The sequence below is a fragment of the Zosterops lateralis genome (assembly GCF_965231275.1).
Source record: "Zosterops lateralis genome assembly, chromosome: 3".
NCBI classification, from domain to species: domain Eukaryota; kingdom Metazoa; phylum Chordata; class Aves; order Passeriformes; family Zosteropidae; genus Zosterops; species Zosterops lateralis.
The window spans coordinates 36117862-36136136 of NC_139764.1; the positions used below are offsets into that span (position 1 = coordinate 36117862).

The following is an 18275-nucleotide window of genomic DNA, read 5'->3' on the forward strand; positions in this document are numbered from 1 at the left end:
GAAAACTAATTTTTTTTTCTGAAGTGGAAACCACTGCTAGAGGAAAACCAGTAGCTGTTATTTTAGAATACAGAATTAATTCTGGCTGGATTTATAGCAAAATATGTTTCTTATTTTAGTTTGATGTTTGCTTTTTGCTTTGTTGATTTATACAAATTGCATTCAGAAGGAATTCTTGAAAATTAGTGTTAAGCAGCAATGCAGCAATTTTCATGTTGGCTAAAGATAGTGGCTCATCTAATTAATACCTTTCTTTCAGAGAACGATAAAAGTAGATGTCTGTGGGATAGCTTATAAGAAAAAAAAAAAGCTACTTTCAAGTCCTTCTAAAGAAAGGATGGTTTGTGCCTAGGAAGAGAGATTTTGCATAATCCGGTGGAATTCCTTGACGAGTTTGTAGAGTAGCCTTACAAAGGCTACTGCATGAAGTGCTGAAATCCTGTTGAAATAAATTCCTCAGGAATAATAACCACGTTCATGATGTAATTTGAATATATTCCCAAGCTCAACCCAAAGGTGATTATACCCCAGTTAATTTCATTGCACTTTCTTTCTATTCACAGATATAAATGAATGTCAGTATGGCCATCACTGTACAAATGGACGTTGTGAAAATACAGAAGGATCCTTCAGGTGTATTTGTGCCCAGGGTTTCAAACTCTCTGCATCAAAGGATCAATGTGAAGGTAAGAGAGAATATGATTAAAATTCATAAGGTTGCACTTATATTTTAGATAATATTTTTCATCTTTTTTTTTTGCCTTTTGCTTTTAAATGCACAACACTGATGCAAAAACCCCAAAAATGTAGGAATGTGTATTTCCATTTTATGATTTCTATGATCACATTGTAGATTTTGACATGTGTTATAAAGCCAATCAAGAACATTTGTATTGCTAAGCTGGAATTTTTGCAAAACCTGTGGCATATCTGGCATTTTGGAGGTTTAAGGACAGTGGCTTTAGTTTGTTGTTTTTTTTTTTTTTTTCCTACCATGTGGGTGAGTGGAATCAAAAAACCTAGGCTGCTCCCCTTTGGAACCCATCAGTCTCTCTTACCACTGAGCAGTTAACCCTGCCTGCGCTGCTGTCTCTGTATTTCCAGTAGTACACTTCCAGAAAGAAAGCTTGGTGTCGTATTTCTGGGAACAGTACTGGTACCTCCAAGGTCTCAGTTCCCACATTTCTTCCACATCTAAAATGCCCATCAGAACTGCTTCAGTGGAACAAAATTAGGTCTGAAGTTAGAGTGAAGTAGTCTGAGGGAGAACCTAGAGCGTGTACAGGAGGCATGAATATTCCTCTCCTTAATTAGAGGGTACTTGAAACTTTTCCGTAATGGTGAAAATCTGGGACAGTGTCTCCAGGCTGTGGAAGTGCATAGAAACCTACATGTTTCTTGTCAGAAGTTGGATTTCCTTCTTTTTCCTTTCCCTCAGCTTTCCCTAAGTGTCTCTGTACAGCACCAAACACTTCCAGACTTCTAAGTGCTAAAAATAATACGGTAAAACTAAATGATCGTTCATATAAATTTGTCAGGAAGTTTGAAACAAAACATCAGTGTAAGTTAAGTGTCTTGAGTGAGTTAAATGTGCTGTTCAGGACACACAGCAGACTGATCCTGGGGAAAATATGTAGACAAAATTTGACTGTTTCCTCTGAGCCTTTCATGGAAAAGAGCCCTTGCCAAGCTGAGCTGGCATGTGCAGACTGTTCTTCTTAAAGTGCACCCTTCTAAAGTAAGGACCCGTACACATGCCCAGCTGCTTCATGGAGCCCCACAGATTTCAGTGATCCTTAAATTCTAAACTTCTGTGGTTGCAAGGAACTGTTACTTAAGAGGTCAGACTGTACAGCCATAACACAGACCTGAAAAACCTCATTGAGTAACATTCTCCTGTTTGAATTGAGGTGTATTTCCAGAAAGACATTCAGCTGTGCCAAAATGCTAGAGGTGACCAAGATCTCACCATGTCAATTTAAATACTGCTTCTTAATGAATATTTTACAAATAACAGAGGGAAAATAGGCTTCCTAGCTCGAACAAAGCATATGCTATGTTCTGAATTCAAAGTGCCAGTCCCCTCCAATACTTTGAGTTTTCTGTAGGAAAATTTAAGTTTGATGCTCAATCCATCTGTTAGCTCAGGCTGACCCCAGTTTATGAGAACTGAAGCACAGAGGGAATAGCAGTGTCGTGGAAGCAAAGAGACATTAGCCCACAGTTAGATGATTAATACTGTTACAAGGCAAGGATTTTAAGAAGCCTTAACCTACAGCTTAATAGTGGATTAGCCTGTCAGTGTGCATCTGAAAACCACACCCTGTTAAAAGGTGGTGATCCTGCAGGAAAGTATTTTGTGGGTTTTGCTGACTCACTGGAGTGGCTGACTTGTTACCTCTGCCAGATATAACAGAAAAAAAGCAGCTCTCAGGCAGTGTGTGTGTGTATTTGTGAGCCTGTGTGTACCCGATTGTACATTGAGGAATAAATTGACATTACAGGAGAGAATGTTGAACACAGTCATCTCAAGAAAAACACACAGACGGCAGTTTCATGTAATTTTATGCATTACATTCACTGTCTGTGTTTAATAAACACAAACAAGTAACACTGGATATTGATACTATACTTAGCTGTTTTGTTCAGACTTGGTCTTTGTACCACTTGATGAGTAATTGTTATTTTCAGATGTGTAACAGTTTCCCTGTCTCTGCTGCTGCAGATATTAATGAATGCCAGCAGCGATCAATCTGTACCAATGGACGCTGCAGGAATACAGAAGGATCTTTCAGATGTATCTGTAGCCAAGGCTACTCATTATCATCTACTGGAGATCAGTGTGAAGGTAAGCTTAGGGACTTAAACTACGACTAATTTTTTTCAATAAGATCTTGAGGTGATCAAAGTCTCTTTCAATAAGATCTTTATCACCTAAGCTATAGGTGTGAACTCTATTAAGAATGGAATAGAAATATATGTTGCCTCTCTTTCTTTCCCTACCCTTCCAACCATTTGTTCCCACCAACACAGCCACATATGTAATGGATTCTTAGAAATAATCCCTGTAATCTTTCCATATATAAAAAATCAGGACCTGTGTTTCCAACAGCAAGATTGGAAGACCAGTTGACATTATTACCAAAAACAAGTCAGCCTCTCCAAACCTTGTTGTTTTAGTTCTGACACAGAGGCTCTGTATTACAAAAGCTCCTGCCAGCATTCTCATGGGGGCCTGCTAGCTAAAACTTCTTGTCCAGGTGGTTTTGGGAACCTGCAGCCACCACAATGACACGTGCGCTGGCAAGAAAAAGTATTTAGTAGATGACAAGTTCCAGCAGGATCTACTGGAGCTCACAGCTTGCACTGTCTCAAAGGGCAGTCTAGGTACTGAGCTTGTAAAAACAAAAGTAAGGAGTGAAAGGTGTACAATATATGTAGTGAGAAATGTGGTGATATAAAAAAAACCCATTCTCTTATCTCTCAAGTAAAACAATTTAATTGTCCAGTAGTTAGCAAACTGGGTTTTTTTCTAATGAAGTGTTTCAAAGCTCCTCCCTCTTCTCTGTTTTTGGCTGTACCATCTGATAAGGTACATCTGGTGCGCTACTCAGGGTCACCTTGAGAATGTCAGATTACTTACTAGTGAGCTCCAGGAAAGATTCTACCTCAGTTGCTTGCTTATTTCACACAACAGGGAGAGGTAGCTCTCAGTTAAGGTCTCACCGTACATGTGGCATTAGCTCATAAAAGCTTTTCAGTCTCTGACGTGCGTTCTATAACTGTTGACATCGTGCAAGATAAGGCTTCTTACTACTGTTCTACCAAATAGGGTTCTGCTGCTAGGTTATCCTCTACACAGCACTTGGAAGGCAGTCCTCACCTTCTCCCTCACAGCAATAGGTCAGGAATCCTCCTCTTCAAGTGATGCAGGCAGAAGAGCAGTTCCACTGGGCCAACCAAATGCTCTTTTCTCAAGGCAAACTTGTAACAAACTTTATTGTACTGGATTGGCCACATTCAATGAGTGACAGCGTCTCCTGAAGTTCTCATCAACAAAGGATGAGGATAAAAACTCCTTAGCACACTGATGTTCTTTGGTCTTGAACTATTTGGAGAATATGTTCATGGAAGAACTTAACACAATCTTCTCGTCATGCTGAGTACCAGCATCTCTTGCATCAGATTCAAGAAATGTGGGCTGATGATGCAATGCACTAGAAATTTGCGTCAAAGAATTTTGCTCTCATCTGGCTTCAAGATCTTTGTGAATTGCAGCAGATGTAGAGATACTCTGTCAAGAATCAAAGAAAAATGTGGTGTAATTGATCACAGGTCCTTCCTGCCTCCCCAAGACAGAATGGATAATATGATATCCTTCTTGACAACTACTCATCTAACTTGCTCTGAGTAGACTTCAGATGAGATTTCAAACTTCTCTTCAGACCGCCTTGGTGCATTTCATGTAGCCCAAGAAGTCATGGTAGCTGTTGCAATTCTCCATCACCTGGCCTGTCAGGATAGGTCTATGCTTTATCTTCAACTCTTTCTTGATCCTGATCAAAGGCAGTTTTCAAGACAAAATAGTTTCAGACACTTTCTAGGCAAAAGAGGAGGGATCGAATCAAACAAGGCAAAAGGGTAAAACCATTCTCTTACCCCAGGATCTTTGTCTCATTTCAAAGTCTGCAACTAAATTTACAGATTCTCCACCCAGTGACAGAGTGGTTAATTTCTGTTGCCACAGTTCGTTCACTGAAGACTTCTGTTAATATTGCAAGTCTTGCACAAAATAATTAATCTCTTGAAGTGGAAGAACAACTTCTGTGCGTTCATTATATCCCTTAAATTTTTTCTGAAGTACAGGATGTTATAGACTGCTTTTTGCACCTTGGAAACTAAAGAAAAAATCACCTTTAGAAGACATCCAGTGTTCCTCCACATAATGGCCTCTGATTTTTGGATTAGCCTATTTACCTGAATGTTTTCTAACACTTCACAGAGAAAGCAGGAAAGAGATGACAAAAACTGTGAGTGTAGCACAGCACAATTGTCTGAAAAGAACAAAGAAATGCAAGAAATATCTTTGTTTAATTAGATTTTTTTCTGGTGCAGAAATTTTCTTAAAGATGTTTCATGCAAGAAGCAGTTTGCTGGTTTGATCATTATAACTTGTGCAAACTTCTAGGGGTGTTGCAGAATTCGGCAGAATTATTCTGTGCTCATTTTCAGCTGTGCTTTTTGCAGCTCCTTGGCTGAAGTTTTTTGTCTGGAAGCCCTTGTGCGTTATTTTACTTGTTTAAGAATAAAAGTTATTTGCGAGTAACTTGTATACATGGATGTCTACATACAGTATGTCTTCAAGCTACACATCCACATGCATGTTTATCTTCTGCCTTAGTCTGTCGTTCAGCATCTTGTTCTTGAGATGAAGTGACATTGAGGCTTGCTGCTCATTTTGGCCATGAATAAGAGGGAACACGAAGTGTGAGAGCACCTGTGAGGCCTTGTTTTAACTGACAGGGAGTGGGAATATGCCCCAGCAGGATGTACATACAGACTGAACATCACAAAGAACATGGGTTACTGGAAGAAAGTCTGAAGCAAAAGTCTCTAGTGTTCTCCTAGAGCTTTCAGAGATTTTGCTAGCCAAAACGTTCCAGACATGCATGTGTAAAGGGTGGTAAAAAGCATTGAATGTCTCAAGCATGACTTACTGCCTCTCATTTTCCTGGGGATTCTCATGCAGCACTCATAAGGTCTATGAAGATTTGCATCAGAGAAAGGGAGGAATCCTATATGGAAAATAATGCATTTTGACTGAATTTGGCAGAAGACACCTTCTTGTTGTGAAACTTGGCATTAACTTAGCACATGGGAGTCATTAATTTTTCTCATGCTCCTAGTCAAAATTAATTGCTTTTTTAAAAAGCCACAATTTATTTCGCAGTTGAAAATGGTTATAAAACATGTGGCTATCTAAAGGTCACAACTTTGTCAACATTAAGTGCAATTTTATCTTCAGTAACATTCATGTAAGAAAGCTATCCCTATTTCTCTACTTTTATTAAATAGATTAAATCCCAAGGAGAATGATATAGTGTGCGCTTTCCAAAGATAAATGTAGAAATGAGGTCTTGTCCTCCTTTTAATTACAATTGTTATTCATTCCTGCAGCACAGGAAAAAGTTACAATTCTAATCAGCTAAAATCCATACTTAAATCAGAATAATCAAAGGTACTGGGAAAAGTCTTTGATTACTGTTTTTCAAAGGAAGCTAGCTACATTATCAAAGCAATAGGCTGGGCAAATTATTAGATAGGGCTCTGTGGAGGCTGAGGAAAGTTGCTTATGAGACAGTTTTTTATTCAACTCTCTCACTTGCTGTTTGCTTTTAAAACTTAGAGGCACAGGCACCAAATACTTTGTGATCTTTAGATGTAATGAAACCAAAACTGTATAATATCACTGGAATGTTGGCACTTGCTGATTTAATCCTCTACCCATAGTAGCTGTACTCTGTTTCCTCCACAGGGCTGCCTTTAAGCCCTTTGAAAGACAACGGGAAGAAAAGACTTTAGGTGGAGACAATGCCAGTGTCCTGTTCTTGAAATATTTGATTACCTCGTGTCTAATTTGTATCCTGAAAATTTCCCTGCTGTATGTCAGCCATTTATCCTATCAAGACACTAGGGCAGAGTGTACAGGCCTGAGGTTTGATCCTGAACGTCTTGTATAGGCAGCTGGGAAACAACATCCTGTGTGCCTGGACTCTGGAGCTGGATTTATGGCTGGGGTGCAGCACTGTGCAAAAGCAGCCATTCAGCTTCGTGATCCAGCTACTAAAAGCCTGTGAAATGGCTGTATTGCATCTCATGAGCTGCATGAAAAGCCACCCCCCCGCACACCAGTGCACACAGTGTCCTACGAGCCTCCTGCCCACGTGTTGTGTGAGCAGTCTCCCCAGGCATGTCCTGTCTGCTGTGACACAGCAGCTAGGCTTAGGCTTGCCTGAGTCAGGTCACTTCCACCTCAGGGATTTCTGTGTGGTGGTTTAAACATGTCCAAAGATCACTATTTTAAATTTGCATCAGTAGGTATTTTTTGTATCTGTCTTCCAAATGTGCAGCTGCTTCATTTTTTTTTTAACTGTTTTACTGTTATGATGTGCTTTTGTGAGAGATGCAGATGGCACATGAGTCATATTTGCTAGGAATAACTCACATACAAACTCAAATTTCAAAGCCCTCTAGAAATATGAGATGTTTGATGACATGATAAAAGGAAAACAACAAAGAATCCTAAAGTGTGCTAAACTTCCATGTATGCACACAAGTGCTTCAAGTTATGTTGAAACTGTTAAAAATTTCATCAGTTTAGACATCATCTAATAATTTGGTTGCCTTTTTATTTCAGATGTTGATGAATGCCTTCAGGACAGTAATGTTTGCCTAAGAGGAAGCTGCATAAATACTGAAGGATCTTACAAATGCACTTGTCCGGATGGTTTCCAGCAGATAGCAAATAGGGGATGTCAAGGTATGAAACAGGTGTACAAAATATCTGGATCATTAGTACAAATGTGCGGGTTTGTAAGTGTAGGTTGTGATAGTCACAGATCATGCTAAGGAAGGAAAACTCATTTATCATCTGTAGAACTTTCTTACTCTTCCTATTTTTTTTTCATTCATTCTGTTCTCTCTGTAAATATATGCTGAGAAATTATTTCAAGAGGGTGAAGTCTCAGCCTCCATAACTTGAAAGAGAATCTGTGTTAAAACTAGGAGAGATAAAGCGCTGCTTTATTCCCAAATCCTGGAAACATTTATTTTGATAGAACATTCCATGTGTTGTGAATCAGAGATGTAACAACAAGAGCAGCATTGTCAGCATCAAGTCACATTAGATATTGCCGCTGTAAAACACTTGCGGCACTTTGTGGAGGATGGGTGGGGAGGAAGGGAATGTGTTATCTGAGACTGAGTCAGCATTACCAAACCCAGGAAAACACTTCCCAGATTTTGATTCTGAACAACCCCATCTTTCATGTTGGCACTACACCCAGGCATGCCTCATCACATCTGCCCACCGTTTCTGTGAGACAGAAACCATGGTATTAGCTGGAAAGTGATAACATATTCATGTTCTAAATGGCTGAAGGAACTGAACACTGGACTTTGCTTTGGCTGCTCTCTTATGCACAGTTTAGGTTTGAGCTGAGAAACTGGATTGCAGCTCCTCCACACTGAAGATCTTCTTCAACAAACACTTCCCTGTAAAAGTTCTGAGTATTCTATGTGATTGCTTTCTAATTCAAAAAGTGTTGCACTCAGCATACAGAAGTGCTGTATTAGACCTTGCTTTAGCAGATAAAAGAGAATTGACAACAAGCTAAAATCAGTGGCAGCTTTGATACCCCTCTATGCTCTTCACTTTGCCATCTAAAGTAGTAGATATATGCCTCATATTTAAATGGATAAATTAAACTGAAAAGATTTATGAGCCACCTAAGGGACAGACAGTGCAGACAGAGAGCTATTGAATTAAACTGGCAAATTTATCACAGTGTGCAGTGTCTGCAAGTTGAATCTGGACTAGACTAAAAGTTAGGGTTATGCGTTTTGGTAAGGAGAAATTTGAAAAGACTCCAGAACATGAGAAACTGCAGTTTGCTCTTTCAGAGGTATTATACTCAATTTCCCTAACACTGGTAATTTTGTTTTCCTCTCCTTTAATACATCATTCTACCTTGTGTAATCAGCTGGTTCGATTCCCAGTATTTTTCTGGCAGTTTTAATACAGCTAAATCTTGAGTACAGTATGAGAAGGTACAATACTGTCCTTGTCATTGCTGACTTCCCACCATTCCCAACTTTCAGAGGGCCTCAGGAAGTAGTTGATGGTTTGCATTTGCTATGAATTCAGAGAAAGCTTTATACATGTAGGTGTTGTGTTCAGCACAGTGCACTGACTTCTCCATAGGCATCTCATGTAGATACAACTTCCCTGAGCTGCTTGCCTCTTTTCTTCCCTCTTATGGCCATGATTTCAGGACACTGGTTGGAAGGTTTACACACAGGCTAGAATAAGTTTGTAGCTAGAGAAAATTCTATAATGGATGTCATGGTCCTGAGATAATGATATTGAAGTCATAATTCCTCTAGTATATCAAAGTTGCTGGCTACTTTGATACATTCTGGATGGCTGTAAACAAGAAGAGATACAGTTAAGAGCAAGAAATTCTAGTGTTTGGATAAGGGATGAATAGGCCTCATGGATAAGTTCTGTTTGTAAATTTGTGTTCAATCTCAGCATGGTACTGAATGCTTCTTAATAGGTTTTTGTAAAGCAAAAAATACAAAAGTACAATTACAGCATGAACGGTAATTGATATGAAAGTACCTTAATGAAAGTATGAATTCCTTAAGTTCTGAGGACAGATTTGATTGCTAACATGAGACATAAATCATAAGAAAATACGTGTTTTTCAGATTCATGAGTTTGAAAAATGCTTTCTAAGCTTAAAATAGAACCCAGCAAAAGAAAAATGATAAGCTCTTCTAGAGCAACCTTTTGGGATCATTCCCACTCCCCATCAGCAAAAAAGAGCATTTGGCTTTAAAGTATATAAAATCAGTCTTCTGAGAAAAATGCAGCTCCAACCTGCTAGTTAACATGTGGAGTCAATGCCCAAGTTGACCAGTGTGCAGCCATCAGAAAGCAGCGAGATGGAGCTGGGAATTCCTGTAACACAGAAGAAATGTTGGCTAGGATGGCACTTATGCTGCTATCCCACAAATCACTCTCTGCTCATCCTCATCACAGAGTGACATAGCAAGAGTATGATGTAGCAGAACATTAGGACATCTATGCAGAGTTTAAGAATGATCCCAGGAGATCTGGTTACTCTGGAAGATGAGCCTTTCACACAGCTATTTACATTGCCAGTGGAAATAAAAGCTGCCTTTAAGATTAATTGAACTTAAGCTTAATATTAAGGCTGTGATGATTTGCAAAGCTCTTTAAATGTCTTTGTGCTTTCAGATATCAATGAATGTGAGAGATCTGACCTCTGTTCACCACACGGAGAGTGTCTAAACACGGATGGTTCCTACCAGTGCATTTGTGAGCGGGGCTTTTCTGTGTCTGCAGATGGCCGAACATGCGAAGGTGAGACAAGTTATAATCATCATTCCCATTGATTTGCTGTTATAAGGAGGGTGAGAAGAGTCGTCAGTCAGTCTCTACTAACTCTACAGTCCGCCACTAAATGCCCCTTTGTTCTTTTTCTCATAAATAGATGATGTGCAAAGTGTGTTTGGAACACAGGCTTCTGATAAGTTTCTATGGGTAAGACACACATGAATATTTAGGATTAACTAATTTGAAGCTTAAGTGCATTATCAGCAAGCCTGAGCTACCTGAATGTTCTCATTACTATGTGGAAGACAACAGAACCTTCTTGTCCAAGCTTCTATTTAAAATATTAAGATTAACCAACAGAACAGTAATACCAGTGAGAAGTTGTAGTGAAATCCAGTAGTTCTATTATAGAACTTCAGGCAATTTGAAATGGCAGAAATGGAGTGAACAGCAGTAATTAGATCTTTATAGAAACATCAACCAGGAGCCTGGAATTTAGGATAGCTAGGTTTTTTATGTTACTATATCATGAGAATATATCCTGTTGCTAATGGTATACACATTTGCGAGTGATGCTGCTCTCCTGCACTGAATTTAAAACAGGACACTTGTGCTCAGTGATACCAAGAAGGTATGTGGCTTTGTGAAGTCAGTGATGCTGATAGAAAATAAACACACCTCTAACTAGATTAAGAATGGCTATTTTATGGTTGAGAGGAGTGTTCAAGACAATAAGGCTTGTGGGAAAAGTTCAGAAGGGGAAAAAATGATATGGTAGTATGTCAGCAGGATGCATGCTGAGGAGAAGCACCAAGCAGATGATAGCTCAGTGTTAGAACCAATGGATCTCAAGTGCCCAAGAAGTAAGCAACTGTTCTCTCTCTGAAATTATAGGCCAGTAAATCCATATGTGATTGGTTTTCACAGGCCAATTCTTTTCTTAAGTTCACCTAGGGATAGTGAAAACGTTTGTCCTTTGTGGATGAGGTAAACTGAAACTTGTGTCTGACTGTTGCATCTCGCTGCTTACACCAGAGAAAAACAAGCATTACAGCTTTATTACTAAAGCTGGCATATAACGCGCCATATATTGAGTAATGTGATCGCTCAGGAAATGAAATACAATGCTGGCAGGATCACTGTTATGCTTGATGTCAGGGAATAAGTGCTGGATATTTAGATACAACATAACATCAAACATGCCGTTTGTGTTTTAATTATTATTGATAATTATAAAAATTTCTTGAGTGTTTTTTAGTGCTTTTTCCTCTCTAAACATTTACTTCATTTTTTAATCATGGCACAAGATGAAAGAAATATTCTCTTACTGCTAAGACAAAAGCCTGGTCAAGTAGGCTAGAGAGAGCAAATCTGGGTAACTCCACGGATTCATGGAGGAGGCAGTATTTTATGATTTGAAATAATGGGATAATTCCAAAGCATGTTCATGGACTCCTTTCATCAGCATATATACATTTCACCCAGTGTTCAGGAAGGATATGGCCATATATCTTCAATTGCTCTGCAAGAAAAGTAGTAGCAGGTGTTTTGCCTCATGTTGCGCATATCTATAAAAGAGGGAAAAAAAAACTGGCCAGAGAAGAATACAGCCTTCTCTTTGTAGAAGCCAAACATTTTATTTCAAAATGAAACTAGAACACTTATTAACCTTGTGAAATCAAACTCCCAGAAATTAAAAATAGCACGATGGAAAAGGAACACAAAAAAAAAAAATAAAAATCCAAAGTCATTGGCATCTACTGTTAGGAGATGTACCAGAAACAATGAGCTCCTCTGCATCTCTGACATTTAATAAAATAGCACAGTTTCCAGGGAAAGGTTGCTATCGTATATGATGAAGTAATACAAAGTTAATCTCCATTAGAACAAAAAAGCCAAACTTCTACTAAATAGAAAAAGATGAAGTCACAAGATCTTATTTCCAAGACTCTGACTAGTTTTGGAACTTTTTAATGAAGAATAAAACAAGTACAAAACCAGTTGAGCATGCTTCACAAATAATTGGTGTTGTGTATGGAATACAGATCAGACTTTATATTCAGCACTTGGAAAAGTATTTTAATAACTTGGCAAAGCAAGGGTACTTCTAGTCTCTGAAGAGGCAGCACTCCTTTTCCACTACAATTAATTTCTCCATTCTGTCATTTTAAAAAAAACAACTCTAGAGTTTTGAAAAAACTCAATTTAAGGGAGCACTGATGGCATCATTGTCAATATTTGTAGTGGTGTCAGCTTCATGCTAAAAGTCAAGATGAAACAAAAGGAAAGTGTGATACTTCAGGTACTGAGAAAGCATGTGGCTTCCAGCTGCAGGAGCTACTGTTCTTTACACTAAGTGCCTCTGTGAATTTAATTCTCGTTAAGTGAGTGAGAATAACTGTTTATGCCATCAGAGAAAGAACCTGAGAAATTTTTCCTGGATTCACACACCTCTCTGTACCTGGGGAGCAGATTTTCCGTATCTCCGGACTTTTTTAATATGAGTTTGACTTGGGTTTTTTTGAAGTTTGAAACAACAACAGCATAAAACATTCAAGAACCTCATGTGGTTTAGTTCTGGTATGGAGTTTTTGTGGCCATTGGCCAAAGTAAACTGAACAGCTGTGGAGACTGTGTCTTCTTCCAAGGTGTAGACAAACTTTTGTTGCAGCAGTGACATTCCACTGCAGCCCAGCCCAGGCTCAGCAATTTGACTGTGCTGGTCTCTCTGAACTGAAGGTTTTCTGAGTGCTCCTTAGTTCCTTGTTGAGCTTTCTGGGGTTCATGTAAAGATGGTGGTTTACCCAGCTGGCTGCTAGTTGACTATGTCGGCAAAACCTCTAGTTAGAGGTTCTCTGATGCTTAAGTTGATACCCTGCCTCAAGTTCATCTCTTCTGTCTCCATGTCTCATTCCATATGTCTCTCATTGGCTTCTCACTGCTGCAACAGGCAGTCCAAAAAACCTTACACATCCCATCAGAGCTCTCTGACCTCTGCTTCTTCCTTTTTATTGTATACACGTTATGGATAGCCCTGGAAGTTTCAGAATCAGAGCTCTGCTTCTCTAATCACTTTACAGACCTGTTGTAGGAACCAGTTCTTATTCCAGACATATTGCTATGTAAGTAGATTTCAGTGAGATTTAAGTATTATGCTTGAGGTTGAGGTTGCCTTCAGGTTGTCAGAAAACAGGAACAGTGTTGAACTGCCCAAAAGTGTGCATGAGTGCACACATGCACTCTTGATTAAAGCTGGCAGGACTGATTCATGGATTCTAAAATAGGTTGTAATTACAGAGAACTGTTTTAGTCACTCTATAGACATAGGATATATTAGGTTCATATTTAGTTTTTTTTCCCCTGACTTTGTTTCCATGTAGCAAGAGAATTGCCGATTACAAGCCTCACTCTTTATGGGGTGATTAAAGAAACAAATGTCCTTTCCGGCCATAAAAAAGAGTCCTTTGAGTGAACTGTCTAGACAAGGAAAAATATTTGGTGCTTGGACCTTCTCTGTAATATCCCATGCACTGAAAGATGTTCAGACTGTTCTTAAAAAAAAACCCAAAAAACCTGTCTTCTGTGGCTGTATTATATACTGAAGTAGGACACTTCCTACAATCACAAGTTGTGTTTCTGTGGCTTTTTAGTCAGTGACCTTGTTTTACCTGTAAAGAACCAGCTGCATGAACCATTCCCCTTTTTCCTTTTACATTTAGGTTTTAGTAAGAGGAGTTCTGTAATTTGGGTAATTCTAAAATCTCCAGTTATAGTTTCTTCTTTATAGGTTTTTAACTATAACTGTCCTGTGGCTAAGGAACTTTGCGTTACTTAACCATAGTTGTTCACTGAAGATGCAAACACTGTGTTATTTTCTGTTGCCTGAAATTCCTGGCTATCGAGCCACCATTGTTTGCTCATTTTGAATTCCTTTTCTTAACAGAGCTTTCTTATTAAGAGACAGTATTCAGATGTTTTACTTGATATATGAAACTCTGCTGATCACATGAGACTATTAATATCAGATATGTTATGTGAGGACAGCAGCAAGAAGGAGGGACCAGAAAAACACAATTGTAAAAATCTTCATTGTCTTCCTCTTCGTAACTCCATGTGCATCTTTTTATAATTCTGTCACTGTGGGAACTTGAAAAGGTATAAAAGGTAGTTCTTGACCTTTCACCTCTGACAATCTTTAACACAGATAAATGCTTATTCACATTGCTGAATTAATTCTACTAGGAAGGATTTGTGGTAGGTTTTAATAAGTTCAATATCTAGAAACCATCCAAATTTTCGTATTCAATTCCTTGAGAATAAGCATATTGGCTATTGTATTCTTTGCCAAATAAAATAGCCCCTTCTAAAATAAATTCCATGAACATATTTCCTTTGTTTAATAAATCGAGATGTAAAGACCATTAATATCTTTACGACAAAACTTAAAAACCAAATAAATTCTTCTGCCAGTTCCATCTGCAAGTACATTTTTTATAACCATCAGTTATACTCAGGTATGTGTCCTAGATTTTGGTGTATTTAGTACATCCAGTTTTTTCCTGCATTTCGTATGTAGGCTGAAGTTTGTTAACCAGTGGATCAGTTCTGTAGAAGTGAGTTTTCCATCACTTAAACATCCTAGCATGAAATCTCATGTATTTCTGAGAAAAATGTTAAAATTTCACAGTTCGTTCCATTGGTACAGAAATTGCCAGAGACAGGTTTTTTAACCTTTTGAAGAGGTTCTGGTAGACTCTTCTGGCCTCAAAAGTCTACATGTGATTCCAAACCTGTTCAGACCCCACCACAACACAGGAAAAGCTAGTTTTCAAGATCTCAAAAACACCACTCCCTGAGGCATGCAAAATTTGTGTCAATGAATTTGAGCACTTGGGTTGCAAAAGGGCAGAGGTAACAGGTGTGGATTGTAATGACATGCTGCTCAGATTTCGATAGCTTGGGGGGCTGTGACCACATGGTTCAAAGCCCAAGAGTTCCCTTTCAGCTGAGCATAAAACACAATTTAAAAGTAAAACGTCCTTGTTCGGTGACTGACTACTGTCAGGTAAGAATGCAGTGCATCTTTGCTGACTTCTCTAGGTTTTTGTTTGACACAGCTGTGAAGAGCTGAAGGAGTTGGCAGGACTACATTTGAGCCTTACTCTGTCCTTACAGAAAAATACCAGGTGTTCCTCACCTGTTTGGAGAAGCCTTCTCTTTGTGGCACTGCAGGATTCAGTCCCAGCAGTTCTTTAGTTCAGGGACTGCCAAAGGCCTTCACTGGAGGTAGAATGGTGGTAGGTTCCAAAAATGTGGGCTACCAAAATGTGCAGAATTAGTGATAGTAACAAGCAGTCAGATAAATCACTTTCTTCCCTTGAGGAAATGTACAGAAGGAAATAAGCAGACAGCAGCCATACTTAACAGCATAATATTTTTTAGGAAAGAAGAAGAGTGATAATTTCTCTGCTTCAAACTGCAGAGGAATATAGAAGGCAGAAGGTTCTAATCTTAGTATCCTGGCAAGTTCACAGTTTCAGCTGAAGTTCTTCCTCCTGAAATGCCCCTCATGACATCTTTAATGACCACATATGGCCAGGGCTTTGGGTTTAGGTCTTTCTTTGAGTGGAGATAAAAATAATGCATTCAAGTACTTGTAATACACTTATAAAAATAAAACACAGTCTGCCACAAGCAGCTCTGCTTCATTGTAATTTGATGGGCAGCTGAGTCAAAGAACAGACTTATGCATGCAAGTGACTTATTTGTAAGACCATCAAACCAATACTGGAACTACAAATGAAAAGGCCAGTACAGAAACCATTCTGGTGTTGGAATTACTTTGTGTACCTGAGTAAGATGACTTGTATGTGTAGATTTACAGGACTTAAGATGGAAGTCTCAGTCCACAGATATTTACCACTTATACTATGAAATTGTTGTCTGCTGAGAGCCAGAATGTGATATCCTTCTCCACAGGGGATGTAGCTATACCCTTCAATTCTTTTTATAGGCACAGTGAGTTCAGTTTCACTCATGTTGTTGACTGTATAATACTACACTGGTAAAATCTATAAGTCAGTCAGAGAAATTATTTAAACTATGCCTTAGTCTGTGGTATGTAATGTCATGCTGTGGTTAGCAAGTTTGGTGAAACAGATGGGTGCAGGCAGTTGACCATTGCTTACTGCAAAGCTAACCCTGAAACAGTTACTTTTATTTTTTGTGTCTTTCCTTGTGTTCCTTCCCAATGTATTGAGACACAGCTGCATCTGTTTGCAAAATGGCCCATCTGCGGGTTTTCTTCACTCATTGTGAATGTCTGCCTTTGGCTGTCACACAGCCTGTCTGATGTTAATTCTCCTTGCAGATGTGGATGAATGTACGAACGGCACAGTGTGTGGCAGCCACGGGTTCTGTGAAAACATGGATGGTTCCTACCGCTGCCTCTGTTACCAAGGGTACCAGGACACACAGGATGGGCAAGGCTGTACAGGTGAGCTCATGGGTGCTACGAGTCACTGCTGCAAAGTTCAAGGGAGCCAAAACAGCATTCCGACAAAACACATTTCACATTTTTGTTTTCTGTCATTTTTTATTAAAGTTATGCCACTTCCTAGTAAAAGAATGGAGCTCTTCTTTACTGACTGAAATTTGTGCCAGATGGAAACTTTACTTTGTATCTATTTAATGAGAAAACCTATTATTATGACAAATAGAAGCCAACAGCAAATAAGCTGAGCCACTTATTTTATTTCTTAAAAAAAAAAAAAAACAAGAAACCTCCATGTTTCTGCATGTCAGGACCATTCACAAATATAATGGCATGAATTTAATATTTTAGCCTAAGTGCTACATCTGTTTAGTCTCTTAGCTGAGTAACCAGGACCCTGCACTATCCCCTGCAGGAAATAACATCTGGAATGTGGCACAGCCAGGCAGGAGTGGATGGCATCTCCCTAGACATATGGTGTTTAAACAGATTTTAACATTAGCTTCCAGCTCTAGGAAAGACACCTATCACCATGAAATGATGTGGGATATTTGTAGAAGTGTAAATACTGCACATTTCTTTTGTGACTAATAGGTTTCCAGATTTGTTGTTAATAGTGATGGCTGGAGAACCATTTGAGGCAGCAAAAGTTTGTAATACCAAATTAATACCACATCAAGGAAAGGTATTCATTAAGCAATTTCTTCAAGCCAGACTCAGGATGAGGCACATTTACTGGTAACAGAGACCTAAATGGAATACCAAACAGAGAGGAGGAATCAGAAGTTTTACAGAGTGTCTGTATTCATTTTCTATTATATTAAATAGTTTTGTTACAAAATGCTTTATGCCATTTGACACTTACTTTGCTGCATTCCAAGGTATATTTTGTCATACAGTGACATTTCATGGATGAAAACAAATGAAGCAAAGAAAGTAAAAAATAAAAGGGGAAAGGAAAGGATGGTGTGAAACTAAATTTGAGTTCCCAATTAACTAATTCTGAACCATAAAATAATGAATTTGTTTATTTTTTTCTTGTATAACACTATATAGTATAAAATACTCATATAAATTTTGAAGCCAGTTATCGGCCAAAACAACATAAGGAAAAACTAAGTCTTTAGTTCCTGACTAAGCAATGTTCCCCAAAGAAGACTTACTCCTTATGACAGGAACCCAGTAAAAAAGATAAAGAAAAACCTGAATACAATTTTTAAATGTGAGCAAACTCTAAGTTAAAGTCCATATTTATATTAAAGAACACAAAAATCAACATTTATTTAGATGACTAGAATTTGGTAGGCAAGAGGTAAAAAAGGATGAAATATCGCTTCAGAAGTTATATGTTAGATGACACAGTTACAGGAATTTCTGAATTGTGATAAAGAAATTACTGTTTCTGATAGTAATTAGCATAATTTCTGTCTACTAATGAGATTCTCTCATTAGATGTAGATTTTCAAATGTCAACGTTAGCAACTAAAAAGAAAGTAAAGTGATCCTGGTAGTATTTAGTAGTCCTTGTTTAAACAACAGACAACAATTCTATCAAAAAAGCCTTTCAGGGTTGGCTAGTTAGCAGGTGTATGTAATCCAAGTTAAAAATATGTGGAATTTTTTGGGGAGAGCAATTTT

At 38.5% G+C, this 18275-nt stretch overlaps 1 protein-coding gene across 8 annotated transcripts in view; it reads left to right on the forward strand.

Moving 5' to 3' along the window:
- The window catches only part of LTBP1 (latent transforming growth factor beta binding protein 1), a 182722-nt gene that overhangs the window by 131092 nt on the left and 33355 nt on the right, over nt 1–18275 (forward strand). For all 8 annotated transcript variants that reach the window (XM_083858430.1, XM_083858429.1, XM_083858425.1 and 5 more), the window contains 5 exons: nt 564–686; nt 2726–2848; nt 7418–7540; nt 10046–10171; nt 16515–16640. In XM_083858430.1, the coding sequence (XP_083714556.1) occupies nt 564–686; nt 2726–2848; nt 7418–7540; nt 10046–10171; nt 16515–16640 (621 nt within the window). The remainder of the gene's footprint in view (nt 1–563; nt 687–2725; nt 2849–7417; nt 7541–10045; nt 10172–16514; nt 16641–18275) is intronic.